General features: G+C 54.1%; 1 protein-coding gene across 1 annotated transcript in view; it reads left to right on the top strand.

Annotated features, from left to right (window-relative positions):
- Window positions 1-12,692, top strand: part of CHST8 (carbohydrate sulfotransferase 8) — a 120,741-nt gene that overhangs the window by 47,214 nt on the left and 60,835 nt on the right. Inside the window, exon 2 of the mRNA XM_060130940.1 lies at window positions 8,079-8,294. Within this exon, the coding sequence (XP_059986923.1) occupies window positions 8,165-8,294 (130 nt within the window). The 5' untranslated portion in view covers window positions 8,079-8,164. The remainder of the gene's footprint in view (window positions 1-8,078; window positions 8,295-12,692) is intronic.

The following is a 12,692-nucleotide window of genomic DNA, read 5'->3' as shown; positions in this document are numbered from 1 at the left end:
GTGCTGCCTGGATCCCCTTCCAGGAAGGACTCACTGACCACCCGCGGGACAGGTGGTCAGCCATCAGCTCCTTAGGGATCTGCAGCAAACTGCCTTATCCCGAGTCATGCCCTTCCCTGGGCACCCCACATCCAGCTACTGAGTAAGGTAGAGGCATCCAGGCGGAGCCATTTCTGCCTGCTGCAGGTGCTCTGACAGCCAGCACCTACTCCAGAGTTCCCATCCAGGCTATGTTGGACCTGAATCCCTGACCGACTTCTGCTCACTCCCCCTTCCTCCCTTTTCCCTTCATAGATGTTGAGCCCCAGACTCCATCACAGCATCTCCTTATAGAAAACCAAAGCCTGTGACAAATAGGGATAAAGATTTTCACTTCAAGAGGTTATTGTGTGAAAGCTAAATGAGATGTTTATGTGGTATCCCACATAGTGCCTGGAACGTTCGTTAACAAAGCATGACAAATGTCTGTTCCTTTTCCGTTTCCCCTAAAAACTGTGACACTAAGTCCCATTCCAGGCCTTGAGCATTTGTTCATAGCCTGTGCTCTGTAATATCGGTTTGGATAAAGACCAGAGGGGAAGGTGGCCCTGAAAGTTTGTCCCAGCTGCTAAGTTTGAGAACCTGGCAGAGGACTCTGGAGCCAACCTTGTCCCTGTGAAGTTCAGTATCCATGGATCACATCAGCCCTCTTCAGCGTCCCTCACTGAAAAGAAATCGAGCATGCAAATACTCTTTTATCATTGATTATGATAAAAGAGTATTATCCAGGGGGAGATTCATGAAAGAGCCGGAAATACATTGAAATTCAATATGGTTTTAGTCCAAATCAATATTAATAATTGTTTGCATTTTTAAAGTGCAATTTGCAATTGAAAAAAACACAAAGATCAACCAGTAGTTGCTAACACATCAAATTTTCCCGTTAAAGGCATAGTCCCTTACCTTTAAAATGTTTCTTACTCAACAGAGGATGGCGCTAATCCGTGAAAATGGTTATCTGTTATTTACGTGCACAACATTAGAATGGGCTTCCATTATGCGTGAGCTGAAAGGCCAGTACCTTTTCTTTTTAAGTTCTTGATTTTTTTAATTAAACTTTTTGTTTCAAAATAATTATAGATTAACATACAGTTGTAAGAAGTAATACAGAGAAATACTGTGTACCCTTTATCCTGTTTCCCCCAATAGTAACATCTTGTAAAACTACAGTCCAATATCACAGTGAGAACGTTGACATTGATACAGTCGAGACAGAGGACATTTCCATCACCACAAGGACGCCTCATGCTGCCCCTTTTACATTGTTTAAGCATTAAAGATTTTTAAATGACAAAGTTGACCATGGATACAGTGGGATTCAAATCATTAGCCCTGTTTAGATTTCTGCCTTAAAATGATTTTTATCATTAGGTGAGACACTGTCCCAACTGGGCTCAGTGGGTTCAAACATAGAGCAGTGGTAACCTAGGTAGAGAGTGGACCCAGGAGAGACTCGCGTCAACCACCCAGGCCTCAGGAGTAGATCAGAAAGAACCTGAGAACACATTTTTCAGTTGGACACTTGCATCAGCGTCCCTTGCCCCCTCAAATAAGGACAGAGTTATCTCGAAGAGAAACAGCTTGGCAACTTTGGTCCATAGGGGCACAGCACTGACCCAGATTTGTGGCAAGGGGTAGTCAGCAGGTGTGGGGGAGGGACCTGAAAGTGGCCTCAGGCAAATAAAATTCCCAAGGTGCCTTTCTATTCTCCAGGATAGGTGTTTGTCTCACTCCAGAGCTGCAAGGAATTTGGAAACTCACCTATAGTGCATATTTTGGACGCATCTTGATTTCAAGGTTAGGAAAATCAAGCCCTGAGGGTCAACAGTTAATTGGAGGGGCAGCCAGGCCCAGAACCTGAGCTCCACTCTGAGCCTTGTGTCCATCCCGTGACATCTGGTCGCTTGTGTGGGGGCTGCCTGGGTTCGTAAACTTAGTTCCTCTATGTCCTGGTCATGTTTCACACAGGCGTGAACTTGACCGTTCTGGTCCTCCTCAGCTTCTGGGCCCACACCCAGTCACCTGTGGGATGAGCAAAATGATAACATAGTGATTTCTGCTCAGTTTGCTTTCATTGATTTTTTTTTATTGCAGTAAAATTACTATCCTTACTGTTATTTATATATATAATAGAAAACTTACCATTTTAACCATTTTTAAGTCCAGAGGCATTAACTACATTCACATTGTTGTGTAGCCATCACCACTCTGCATCTCCAGGACTTTTTTCATTTTTCCCAACTGAAAGTCTGTACCCATTAATTAATAATGCCCCATTCCTCCCTCCCTCCCCTGCAGCCCCTGGTAACCACTATTCTACTTCCTGTCTCTGAATTTGACTACATGGAATCGTACAGTATTTGTCCTGTTGTCACTGGCTTCTTTCACGTAGCATAATGTCCTCAAGGTTCATCCATGTTACACCATGTGTTGCTTTCATTGGCTTTTGATCAACACGTTCAACCTCCAGTTTTGTCTGGGAGTTTCCTGTCATCCTACTGTATTTTAAAGGTTTGGGAATCATCCATTTTACAGCCTCTAAATTACTTGTATATTTGCTTGTGCACGTGTTGTGTGTGTTAATATGCGTGTATATATAGAAACAGAGTCGTCATTTACCTCTACAAGTCTACGAGTCTTCAAGCCCCATGATTGGAAACCTGCCCCACCAACACGAGGATCCTGGTGGTGCGTGTGCCTTGGGTGTTTGGGAGCTGTCAGGTTCCATTGGGCTCCCTGGTGGAGCTCAGTTCCTTGTCTCTTCTTCAGTCATAGGGTTGGACTACTCATTGGACCTGATTCCAAGCCAGACCTGATCGAAACAAACCCACAGCTCCCTGAAACATAAGTGACCTTTTTAAAATTCCAGGTTCATGGAGTGCCTCTCTCCAGATGGCCCAATCACCTCTGTCTATTAACTCATGCTCATTCAACATGCAGCGAAGTTTATCGATCACCTGTGCCAGGCACTGTGCTAAGTGCTGGGAGTACAGAGATGAGCAAAGAGTCTGAAACAGGCATGTGAATGCTCTCCACACAGTGGGGGAAGGGCTGTAACTGAGGTACACATGCTCACAAGATTGGAGGTACAGCCAGGGCAGGGGTGGGGAGGGACTCAGTTTTTCTACCTGTAGAATTACTACTCCACGACCCTGTTCCATTGTCATAAAACACCCTGAAAATATAAGATGTTCTGGGCAGAGATGATACCCAGAGTAGCAGTGGAAGGCACTGCAGCCTGTGACAGCTTGGCCAGGCTCTCAGGACCCTCTTGCTGTGGCTGTTCGTCTTCCGTTCATCCTCTTTGTATGCGCAGTGGTGGGAAGCTGGCCTGTGGTGTTCCCAGTGGGGCAGTGGGGATATGGCTTGGGGCTGTTTGAGCCTGATTTATGCCTCGGCCTTCACCTTAGCGTCCCCTTTCCCTCCCCCTGCAGAGAGCATGGGGGATTGGAAGGACTCCCTGCCTTGTAACAGGGGATGCATATCAGGTGAATTGCTTCCCCCAGGAATGGGGTGCTGTCATGCCTACTTGGGTGTGCCAAGGCTGGGCCCTGGCCATTTCAGGACCCAGGTCAGCGCGCACGCGCACACACACACACACACACACACACACACACACACACACACACACACACGGCAGCGGTGGGGCAGGAGTCTGCAGCCCCGCCTCAGAGTCTCAGCACTTGCAGCCATTTGTCATCCTCACAGAGCATTGCAACTTTATGCCTAGGCATGAAAACCGGAGGGACTCGTCCCAGAGTTTGCTGCTGCTTCCACCACTGCCGTGAGAGCAGTTATAATTAGCTGCAGGCTTTTAAGGACCTGAGATCAAGAAGAGCCCCATCTCAGAAGTAAGCAGGAACCACACACATGGAAGAACTCGTCTGACAAAACAGATGGAGGTGGTGTTCTCAGGGGACTGGGCTGTGTGCTTTGTTTCAGCAAAGAGCAGATGCGTTACTGAGGCCAGGAGGCCGAGGAGGGAAGCCGGGAGGTCAGCCCCAGCGCCGGCCTCGGTGCGGGGCAGAGCTGGAGGCGCAGCCCCCTCTGCTGCCCTGGCAGAACGCTTGGTGCCGGGTTCAAGGTGACGGCAGTGCCTGGCTCCCTTCTCCTCAAGTTGCCATAGCAGCCTGTCTCCCGATGAGCAGCTTCTCCTGGAACCCTCAGCCGGGAGGGACGTCATTCTTCGCTCCTGCTTCGCTCCTGCCGGTTAGGGAAGGAGACTGACTAGACAGAGAACTTTTCTGGGCCCGGGGTCTGCACACCAAGTGAGTGCACCCGGTGGGCATGTGGCTGGATGCATCCTGCTGCCTCCAGCGGGACACAGCGTCCTCTGGGTGACTGGGGCGAGTGTCTGGGCCTTGGAGCCTCCACAGGCAAGTGTGTCCTTGGAGCCGTCCGTCCGTCCGCCTGCCGGCCCTTCGCCACTGGAGGTGCGTGTGTTTTGTTGGCTGAATTCCCAAGTCCTTGCTTGTGCCCTGAAGTGAATTTTCTAGAGACGAATTTTTAAAGCAGATAAATAAGGAAATAGGAGAAATCCTTGGCCCTGCCCTGTGTCCCAGGAGGTGTTTACAAGATTAATTGGATTTCTTTTTCTTACTGTAAAAATTGGTGGTGTCATTCAGGCCTCAGGGAGACAAGCCGCTGGGAGCGCTAGGAATTGGGAGAAGGGCAGGACCTTCTGAAAACTCAGCGGGCTGTTTATTTTTCTTGCCTCCCCCCTCCCCCTCCCACCCCCAGTTATTTGAATTTTCTTATTGTCTGTTGGCCTTGGAAGGGAAGCAGGGAAGTAGGGGAGGCTTTTCCACTTGTCATCAGAGCCGAGGGTGATGCAGTGCGTGCAGAGGATGCACCAGTCCTCCCAGCTGGGGGCGGAGGCCGGTGAATGTGTTTATGGGCCCCCGGGCAGCCCGGCCCCAGCCTGTGGTAGAGTGTGGTGTCCCCTTCCCAGGCAGCAGCTCAACTCCCTGGAGAGGGAGACAGCCTTTGGACAGCTCTCCCCACGGCCTTGAAAATAACGTGTGACTTTGAAGACAAGGACCCTCACGGGCACAGTAGTGGATCAGATGTGCATACCCTCTGGAGTGTCTGGTGGTCTGCTGGTGACCTCTCAGCTACCTCCCTTTAAAGGAAGGACGTGCCTATGGATAATGTGATGTTGGCCCCCTCCTGGGGCACTGAAGACCCAGCCAGACTGCGAACTAGTCTCCCAGGAGGGGAGGCATGCTAACCTTTGATTCTTGTTTACGTGGAGCAGGGAGTTAGCCAATCAGATGGTCTCTCAGTGAGAGCCCCCACTGGGAGGAGTGTCGTGGGTGGGCGGGCTGCGGGGGGAGGCTGGGGTCTGAGGCTTAAGGGCTGGGTCTGGGCAGGGGAAGCCAAACACAACTCGAACACCAGCTTCCCTGGGCTGGTGGGGGAAGGGGCTTATATTCTCTTGGGGGCCAACAAAAAAAAGAGTCACTGAAATGAGACGCTTGAATGGTTGACGCTCCTGCCACGGTGAAGGTGCAGGTCCTGGGGCTGTGTTCTCTTCTCCCCCAGATTTGGGGGCGGGGATGTGGTCCTCATCCCGGCTCCAGGCACATGGGCTGCTGGAGCCTGGCTCCACTGGGCGGACTTGGTTTGGGCAGGTTCAGAAACAAGCGAGGACAGGTCGTGGCTGCAGGACAAGGGGAATCGATACTGGCTTGAACGGCGACGCGACGGCGTGACAGATTAGGAAGAAAAAGGGACTGACCAGCTCTCTGTACTCACTTCTGCAGGGCCAGCCACCGTACAGACAGTGCGATGATGATCACATGTGCGTCTGAGTCCCCTTTTCTCATCCAATAGAGTCTCTGGGTCGAGATCAGGCAGCTCTTTATTAGCTGTTTAGCCGGGCCGCTGTGTACACTGGCCATCAATTTGCCATCCTGTCGTCCCGCCTTCCTCTCTCCTTCCCTCTCCCCCTCCTTAGATCAGATCAGCCTCCTGGCCTCGTGTCTGACTCTGCAGGCCGGTGTGGCTGTAGGAGGTGTGCCAACACCACGGCCAGCATAAGCTGGGTGTCCTTACAGCTGCGGCCTTGCTTATAGGCTTACCCGGTGGGTCCTGCACTCAGGGCCTGTCTTCACTGAGGGAAGGGCCTGGGAGACCACAGGGTGCCGGGCATGCTGTGGGCAGCGCTGAGAGTGGCCTCGTCCTTTCCCGGAGCCTGGGGCCTGCGCTCTCGCATCTGTGTCTTTGCAGGATGATGAGCCAGGTCCCCAGGACAGTCCCATCTGGGGCAGCCATGGAGGGGGAGGCCACAGCCCTTCATGAGGGGCTTCAGGGTCTGAGCCTTTGGGGACACGTGGCTACCCATTTTCACCCACCGCAAGCCCAGGGCGGGAGTGTCCCTGGTGACGGCGGGAAGCAGCCATCTTTCTCTGCGGCAGGGGCCACTGCAGCGAGGTCAGGGCCAGCTGGAACCCCAGAGCCAACTCCAGAGGCAAACCGAGCCCGGCTCAGCGCTGCCTCCCAGACATAAAAGCTGGGAGGCCGTGGGAAACCCCTGCTCGGGCCAGCCCAGAGAGCCCGGCATTCACGCACGTTCCCGTGCGTGGAGGCCTGGAGCAGGTTAATTAAAGTTAACTGAGTGAAAAAATAATTACAGAGACTGTAGAGGGGAGAAATCTAAACCTGCAGTTTAACTCTCCTCAGCCTCAGAGCTTTGCTGAGCACCGTCTAGTCCTTGGGAATCTGTCTGGGCAGAGGAGGGAGGGGCTTCTCTTAGTATCATTTCCTGCTTCGCGCCCCCCAGGTTGGATGCAGAGGGGGAAGAGTTAGGGTTTCCTCCCCCAGCACCTGGGTGCCAGGTCGCAGATGGGTTCCCTGACCAAGGTATCGCACCAAGGAGACCCTGGGCAGGGGCCATCCTTGTGCCGAGCAGCACATCTGGTCTGGGGCCCCATCAGCCACCCAGCTGTGCTCTTGGAGGCCGCTGGAATCTGCCCCCCTGGCCTCAGCCTCCCTCGGGCACTACCCTGTGCCAGGGAGGGGCAAGTTCCCAAGGGCTCCTTGGGTGGAAAGAGGGTGGTATCCCTGGGCCCGGGCGGGTAGGACCCAGTGAAGGTAAGGGGACCCTAGGCCAGGGATCGAACCCACGCCCCCTACAGTGGAAGCATGGAGTCTTAACCACTGGACCACCAGGGAAGTCCTGGGGTACCCCCATCTTGACCCACAGCCTGGCCCAACCGATGTCACTTGGTTGGTACTGGTGTATTTGCAATTTCTTCTACTTCAGGAGGAACAAGGGTTGGGACGAGCCACGCAGGCATGCTCTGGGTCTGCAGCGGCCAGAGCAGTGGGGGTCCATCTGCAGGGACACAGCCTCTGAGCCTGGGGTCTGTCAGATCTGGGTCTGGCTGCCCCGTCTCAGCTCCAGGCCCCAGGGCTTTGAGAGCAGGGACAACCGTGATCTGGCCAGAGCTTCAGCTCCTGCAGGTGTGACTGTCCAGTGGAGCCTCGATCCCACCAGCCCATCCTTCAGTCTGTCAGGGAGGGAAAGCTCTGGCTGGCGGGGGTGGGGAGTCACTCAGTCCCTGACATCCTCTGGGCCTGGGAGGCTCCTTCTCCAAGCCTCCAGTTCCATGGAGACCCTTGTCCCCAGCACCCTGTAAACAGGAGCCAGGGCAGAGAGAGACCCAAGAGCTTTTCTGTCCACCAGGCCAGTTGCGAGGGAGAAGGACCCAGATTCCTGCCTGGACATTGCAGGGGTGTGACCGCTGTCCCCAGCTGTGGGTGTTGGGGCTCCATCCTGGGCTCCCCTGGGCAGGAACTGGGCAGTGTCTCTCTCCATGGTTTCTCTAGGGGTGCAGATACAGGAGACCCTGGCAGGAAGCTGGTGTCTTGGCCACAGGTGGTGACCGGGCTTCCCTTCACCTCCTTGGGCTTGAAAACGTGAAAGGGACGCACCTGAGTAAGGGTGGAGGGATCCAGGATTACGCTGGTCAAGTGCAGCGACTGGGGCCCTGGGCCTCAGTGATGGACCGTCTTTCTCCTCTGCTGCTCCGTAGACCGTGGCCTGATGGACACCTGGTGTGGACGATGAGGGAAGAACGCGCCTCCCACACCCGAGAGGTGACCCCAGAGCGAGCCCCGGATGGCCCCGCGAGCAGGAACGATGCGGCTGGCCTGCATGTTCTCGTCCATCCTGCTGTTTGGAGCCGCGGGCCTCCTCCTCTTCATCAGCCTGCAGGACCCCACAGAGCTCGCCCTCCAGCAGGTGCCAGGTGAGCCCTCACTCTCCGCCCCGCCGTCTGCTGGCCCCGGCTTTCCCGCTCGAGGCGCAGGTCTCCGCGCTGCTCTGGTGCCAAGGCAGGGGTCCTGGCCTCAGGGTGGGCACACAGTGTCTGTTGTCAGCCCACCAGCCCCAGGGTTCTGGCCTGTGCACTCTTCTGGGGAAGGACAGCCAGGCTGCCCATCGCTCAGCTGCTCCCTGCCTTTGGTGAAACCCAGATTTAAGGAGGATTCTGCCACCTGTCGGGGCCTCTGCCACGTGGTCTCGGACACCCGAAGATGAATGCCTTCTCCCTGAGCCCGGGCCTCCCAGATGGGACTCTGATTCTCTGCCCAGCCCCGGGGACCCCTCAAATTCAGGGAGGTCGGGGTACCTCCTGGCTTTGTGAAGCTGAGGTGGCTCTTGCTGGCCCCCCACCTGCTTCCTCCTGACACACTGGAGGGAAGCACCCTCCCTGACTCAGAGGTGGGGTGGCAGTGAGGGGAGAGCAGGAAGGATGGTTTTGGAGCCTCGGGGTGGTCAGGATGTGGAGAGGGGAGCTCAGGCCAGGCCCCTCTTGCTGGGACACAGAGAGCACGGCAGGGCTGGAGGGCATCCGGCTCGGGGCCAAGGCCAGGGATCACTCTGCTCTGGGGTGAGAGGAGAGCGTGGTTGCCAGGCCCGAGCACCAGCATTTCCCAGCAGTGGTCCCAGAGGCCTTGTTAGGGGAGAGTCCGTGATGACAGCCCTCTGCTCCAGGACACGAACAGAATGAGAGAGGTGTGGAGGCTGGGGAGTTAGGCAGAGGGATTCCTGTGCCGTCCCTGCCCGCAGCCCGTAGCACAGGAGCGCGGGACATGGCACGGGGGCCCCTGGCCCTGAGTGCGGAGGGCTCTCAGGCCTGCAGCCTCCCCGCCCAGCACCCCCTCAGCCATGGCTCACACGCTCAGGGCAGCCCGCACCCGGGCTCAGACTGGGGGCCTGTAGGCAACACGCGGAAAGGCAGAAGAAGCACAGGGAGGCCAGAGCTGGGGCCCTGGGCCTGGCAGCTGCTCTCAGGGGCCCTGGTGGGAGAGGCTGATGAGCTGATTCTCTCATCACAGAGAGTCAGCTAGAGGCAGCCCAGGCGCTGGGTCTGCAGGAGACAGTGGGTGAGTCAGTGGGGCTGACTCACGCTTGGGCCGGACCCTCCTGGCGGGTGGCTGTCGAAGGGGGTCTGGCTGCTTCCTGGCTTCTGGAGAAGCAAAAGCAGGGGCCCATGACCGAGTTGGTCCTGTGCGGAGAGTTTGCAGCCCCACGTGAGCCCCAGAGCGGCCGGCTCACTGTGTCAGTGGAACCGGGCTCCACAGGCAGTGCCCGCGGGGACGCTAAGAGTTGGTCTCTGCAGTTGCGGGTTATATATGCAGACGCGAGCTCCCAAAGAAGGGCCCTCAGACAGGGCTCGGGGTTAATGGCACCGTGTATCCTCGGCACAGGTCATGGTGAGTATGCGTGGTTGGAGCACACGTGGGCAGAACATCTGCGTTCTATGGGACGGGCCTGGGAGAGAAGGCATGAGTGCGTCTGTGGTGTCCACCCGTGTATCCCATCCGTGGTGTCCTCTGGAGACAGGTGTTATTTTCCTGGATGGGCTCAGGGTCTGGTGGCCACGACACACACACCCCCCCACCGTGCTGTAGCAGCTGGCAACGCAGAACCCTTGCCCCTCATCCTTCTGCAGACGTGGCTTCCTGTCCCTCCCGCCAGCCAGCACTGCCTTGCACAGCCCCCCCAGTGCGTGCACGTGCGGATCTCCTTGATTACTGGTGGGGTGGGAGCCCACCGGATGTCTGGGGTTTCTGGGGTGGGCTGGAGTGGTGAGCAGGAGGGGAGCGTGGAGCCTCAGCCGGCAGGGCGTGTAGGATGGCAGGAAGCGGAGATTCCCCTCCCGCTGCAGCCAGGGATGGCAAAGGCCTGGCAAACCCAGGCAAGGTGCACACCTGGGTCTTGGGCTCCCTTCCTCGGGCTGTAGATGGAGCTGGACCACCCCCTCGCCACATACCGGGTGACGGGCAACCTGGATGTTCTACGGAAATCACCTCAAACACAGTCATAAAACCTTAAGTAATGCTTACATTACTTTCCCTGAGCAAAGTGTTCCTGACACAGGCTGTTTGTGCTGATTTGTTGCTATTCATTTATTCTTTCCCTGTACTTCTTACAGCAGCCTAATTGTGATTCGGTACCAAGAAAGCAATATCAAAGTAATTTTCCACAACATTAGTTACAATTTTCTTCTGATCTTTCAAGTGAAACAGTCCCATCCTGTTGGCTTCTTTGAGCATATAAACCTTGATTACATTTATCTGTTGGAAACCAGTACTTACAAAGTGTATGTATCCAGTTGCATGGGTGGGTGGCCCCAAGGGCCCTGGACAAGTCAGGATTTCTACCCACGGGAGGTGTGGACGTGTGGGGTCTGCCCTGTCATCCGGATCAGGCAAGGCCGATGGTGGGGGGCACCTTCAGAGGAAATTCCACACAGGCTACTCTGGCTTTCCCAGCAGCAGAAACTTCCCTGGGAACGGAGTGTCTGGTACCCGCTGTTGGTGGCACTGATCAAGGTGGAAGGGGGAGGGTGGGCAGGTGAAGATCCAGAAACAAGCTTGAGAAGGCGGGCAGAGCCTGTAGTTGTTTGTGGTCCCTTGGGGTTGGGGGTGTCCTTCAGATTTCTCCCATGTAGCTACCAGCTGTTAAAAGCACCTGAACTTCTCAGAGACCAGTCAGCAAATCTCACCTGGTTTGTGCATTAGATGCAATCCTATGGGGCTGCCAGCTTTTGTAAACCAAGCGATATTTTCCAAAATGTTTGCTATATTTTATTTATTTATTTATTTTTTGTGGTACGCGGGCCTCTCACTGCTGTGGCCTCTCCCGTTGCGGAACACAGGCTCCGGACGCGCAGACTCAGCGGCCATGGCTCACGGGCCCAGCCGCTCCGCGGCACGTGGGATCTTCCTGGACCGGGGTACGAACCCGCGTCCCCTGCATCGGCAGGCGGACTCTCAACCACTGCGCCACCAGGGAAGCCCTGTTTGCTATATTTTAAATCAAACCTCCTGGAACATAAATCACTGCCGGTTAACCTACCTTCATTCTAAGATTAGATTTTCTTGGGTATCAGAATCCACCTATCCTACTATTTTTCAGTCTCCAATATTGCCAGGCCCTGAGGCCTCAGGAAACTCACTTCTTGACCCAGGAGACTACACTTGCCCCTTCCTTAAGTGGAAGAGAGCAGACGAGAACCGGGAATAACACATCCCGATGTGCTGGCCCTGGGGGTACAGATGGTGCTCTCCACGTGTGTGTTTGGACACCCTGACTTTTTATGAGCTGCCTGTCTTTATTATGAACATTGCATTATGGAGAGCTTGGAACACACACGAAGGTAGGTTAGCGTAGTGCAATGAACCCCATGCACCCAACACCCAGTAGCCTCAAGAGGGCCCCATCCGCAGCCCCATCCACTTCTCTCCTTTTGAAGCGTATACCATATGGCCTGTCAATTCAGCCATCAATTTTTTTTTTAATTTCTATTGGAATATAGTTGATTTACAGTGTGGTGTTAGTTTCTGCTCTGCAGCAAAGTGAATCAGTTATACACATACACATATATCCAGTCTTGCTTTTTTTTTTTTTAAAATTATTTTTGGCCACGCCACACCTCATGCAGGATCTTAGTTCCCCGACCAGGGATCGGACTCGTGCCCCTTGCAGGGGAAGCACAGAGTCTTAACCACTGGACCACCGGGGAGGTCCCTATCCACTATTTTTTAGATTCTTTTCCCATGTAGGTCATTACAGAGTATTGAGTGGAGTTCCCTGTGCCATACAGTAGGTTCTTATTTTATCTACTTTATATATAGTGGTGTGTATATGTCAATCCCAATCTCCCAATTTATCCCTCCCCCCCTTGCCCCGCTTTACCCCCTGGTAACCATAAAGCCATAACTATTTCAATATATTTCTCAGTTTAAAAGATAAGAACTCTTTTTTTTTTTTTTTTAACATTCAACAGTTCTTTAATCTCACCACATGACCAGTGTTCACATTTCTAGTGGTCCCACAAATACCATAAACACCTTTATTTCCAATTTGTTTTATCCAGTATCCAGATAAGGCCCACATGTCGCAGTGGGTGGATGAGTCGTTTAGGTCTGTCTCAGTCTATAAGAGGCCCTGCACACCTTTATTTCTCTCTTGCTGTTTATTGGAGGAAACTGGGTCGCAGGTCCTGTGAGTTTCCCACAGCTGGGGTTTTTGCTGATTGTGCCTGTTTGGTGTAGCTCAGCACAGCCTTCTGCTCTTTGTATTCCCTATAAATTAAGTAAATTTAGCAGCTTGATCGGATGCAGGTTTGGTTTCTTCT

This window comes from Lagenorhynchus albirostris, chromosome 19 (assembly GCF_949774975.1).
Source record: "Lagenorhynchus albirostris chromosome 19, mLagAlb1.1, whole genome shotgun sequence".
NCBI lineage: Eukaryota > Metazoa > Chordata > Mammalia > Artiodactyla > Delphinidae > Lagenorhynchus > Lagenorhynchus albirostris.
Note: the sequence above shows the minus strand (reverse complement) of the source record. Positions and strands in the feature narration are given on the sequence as shown.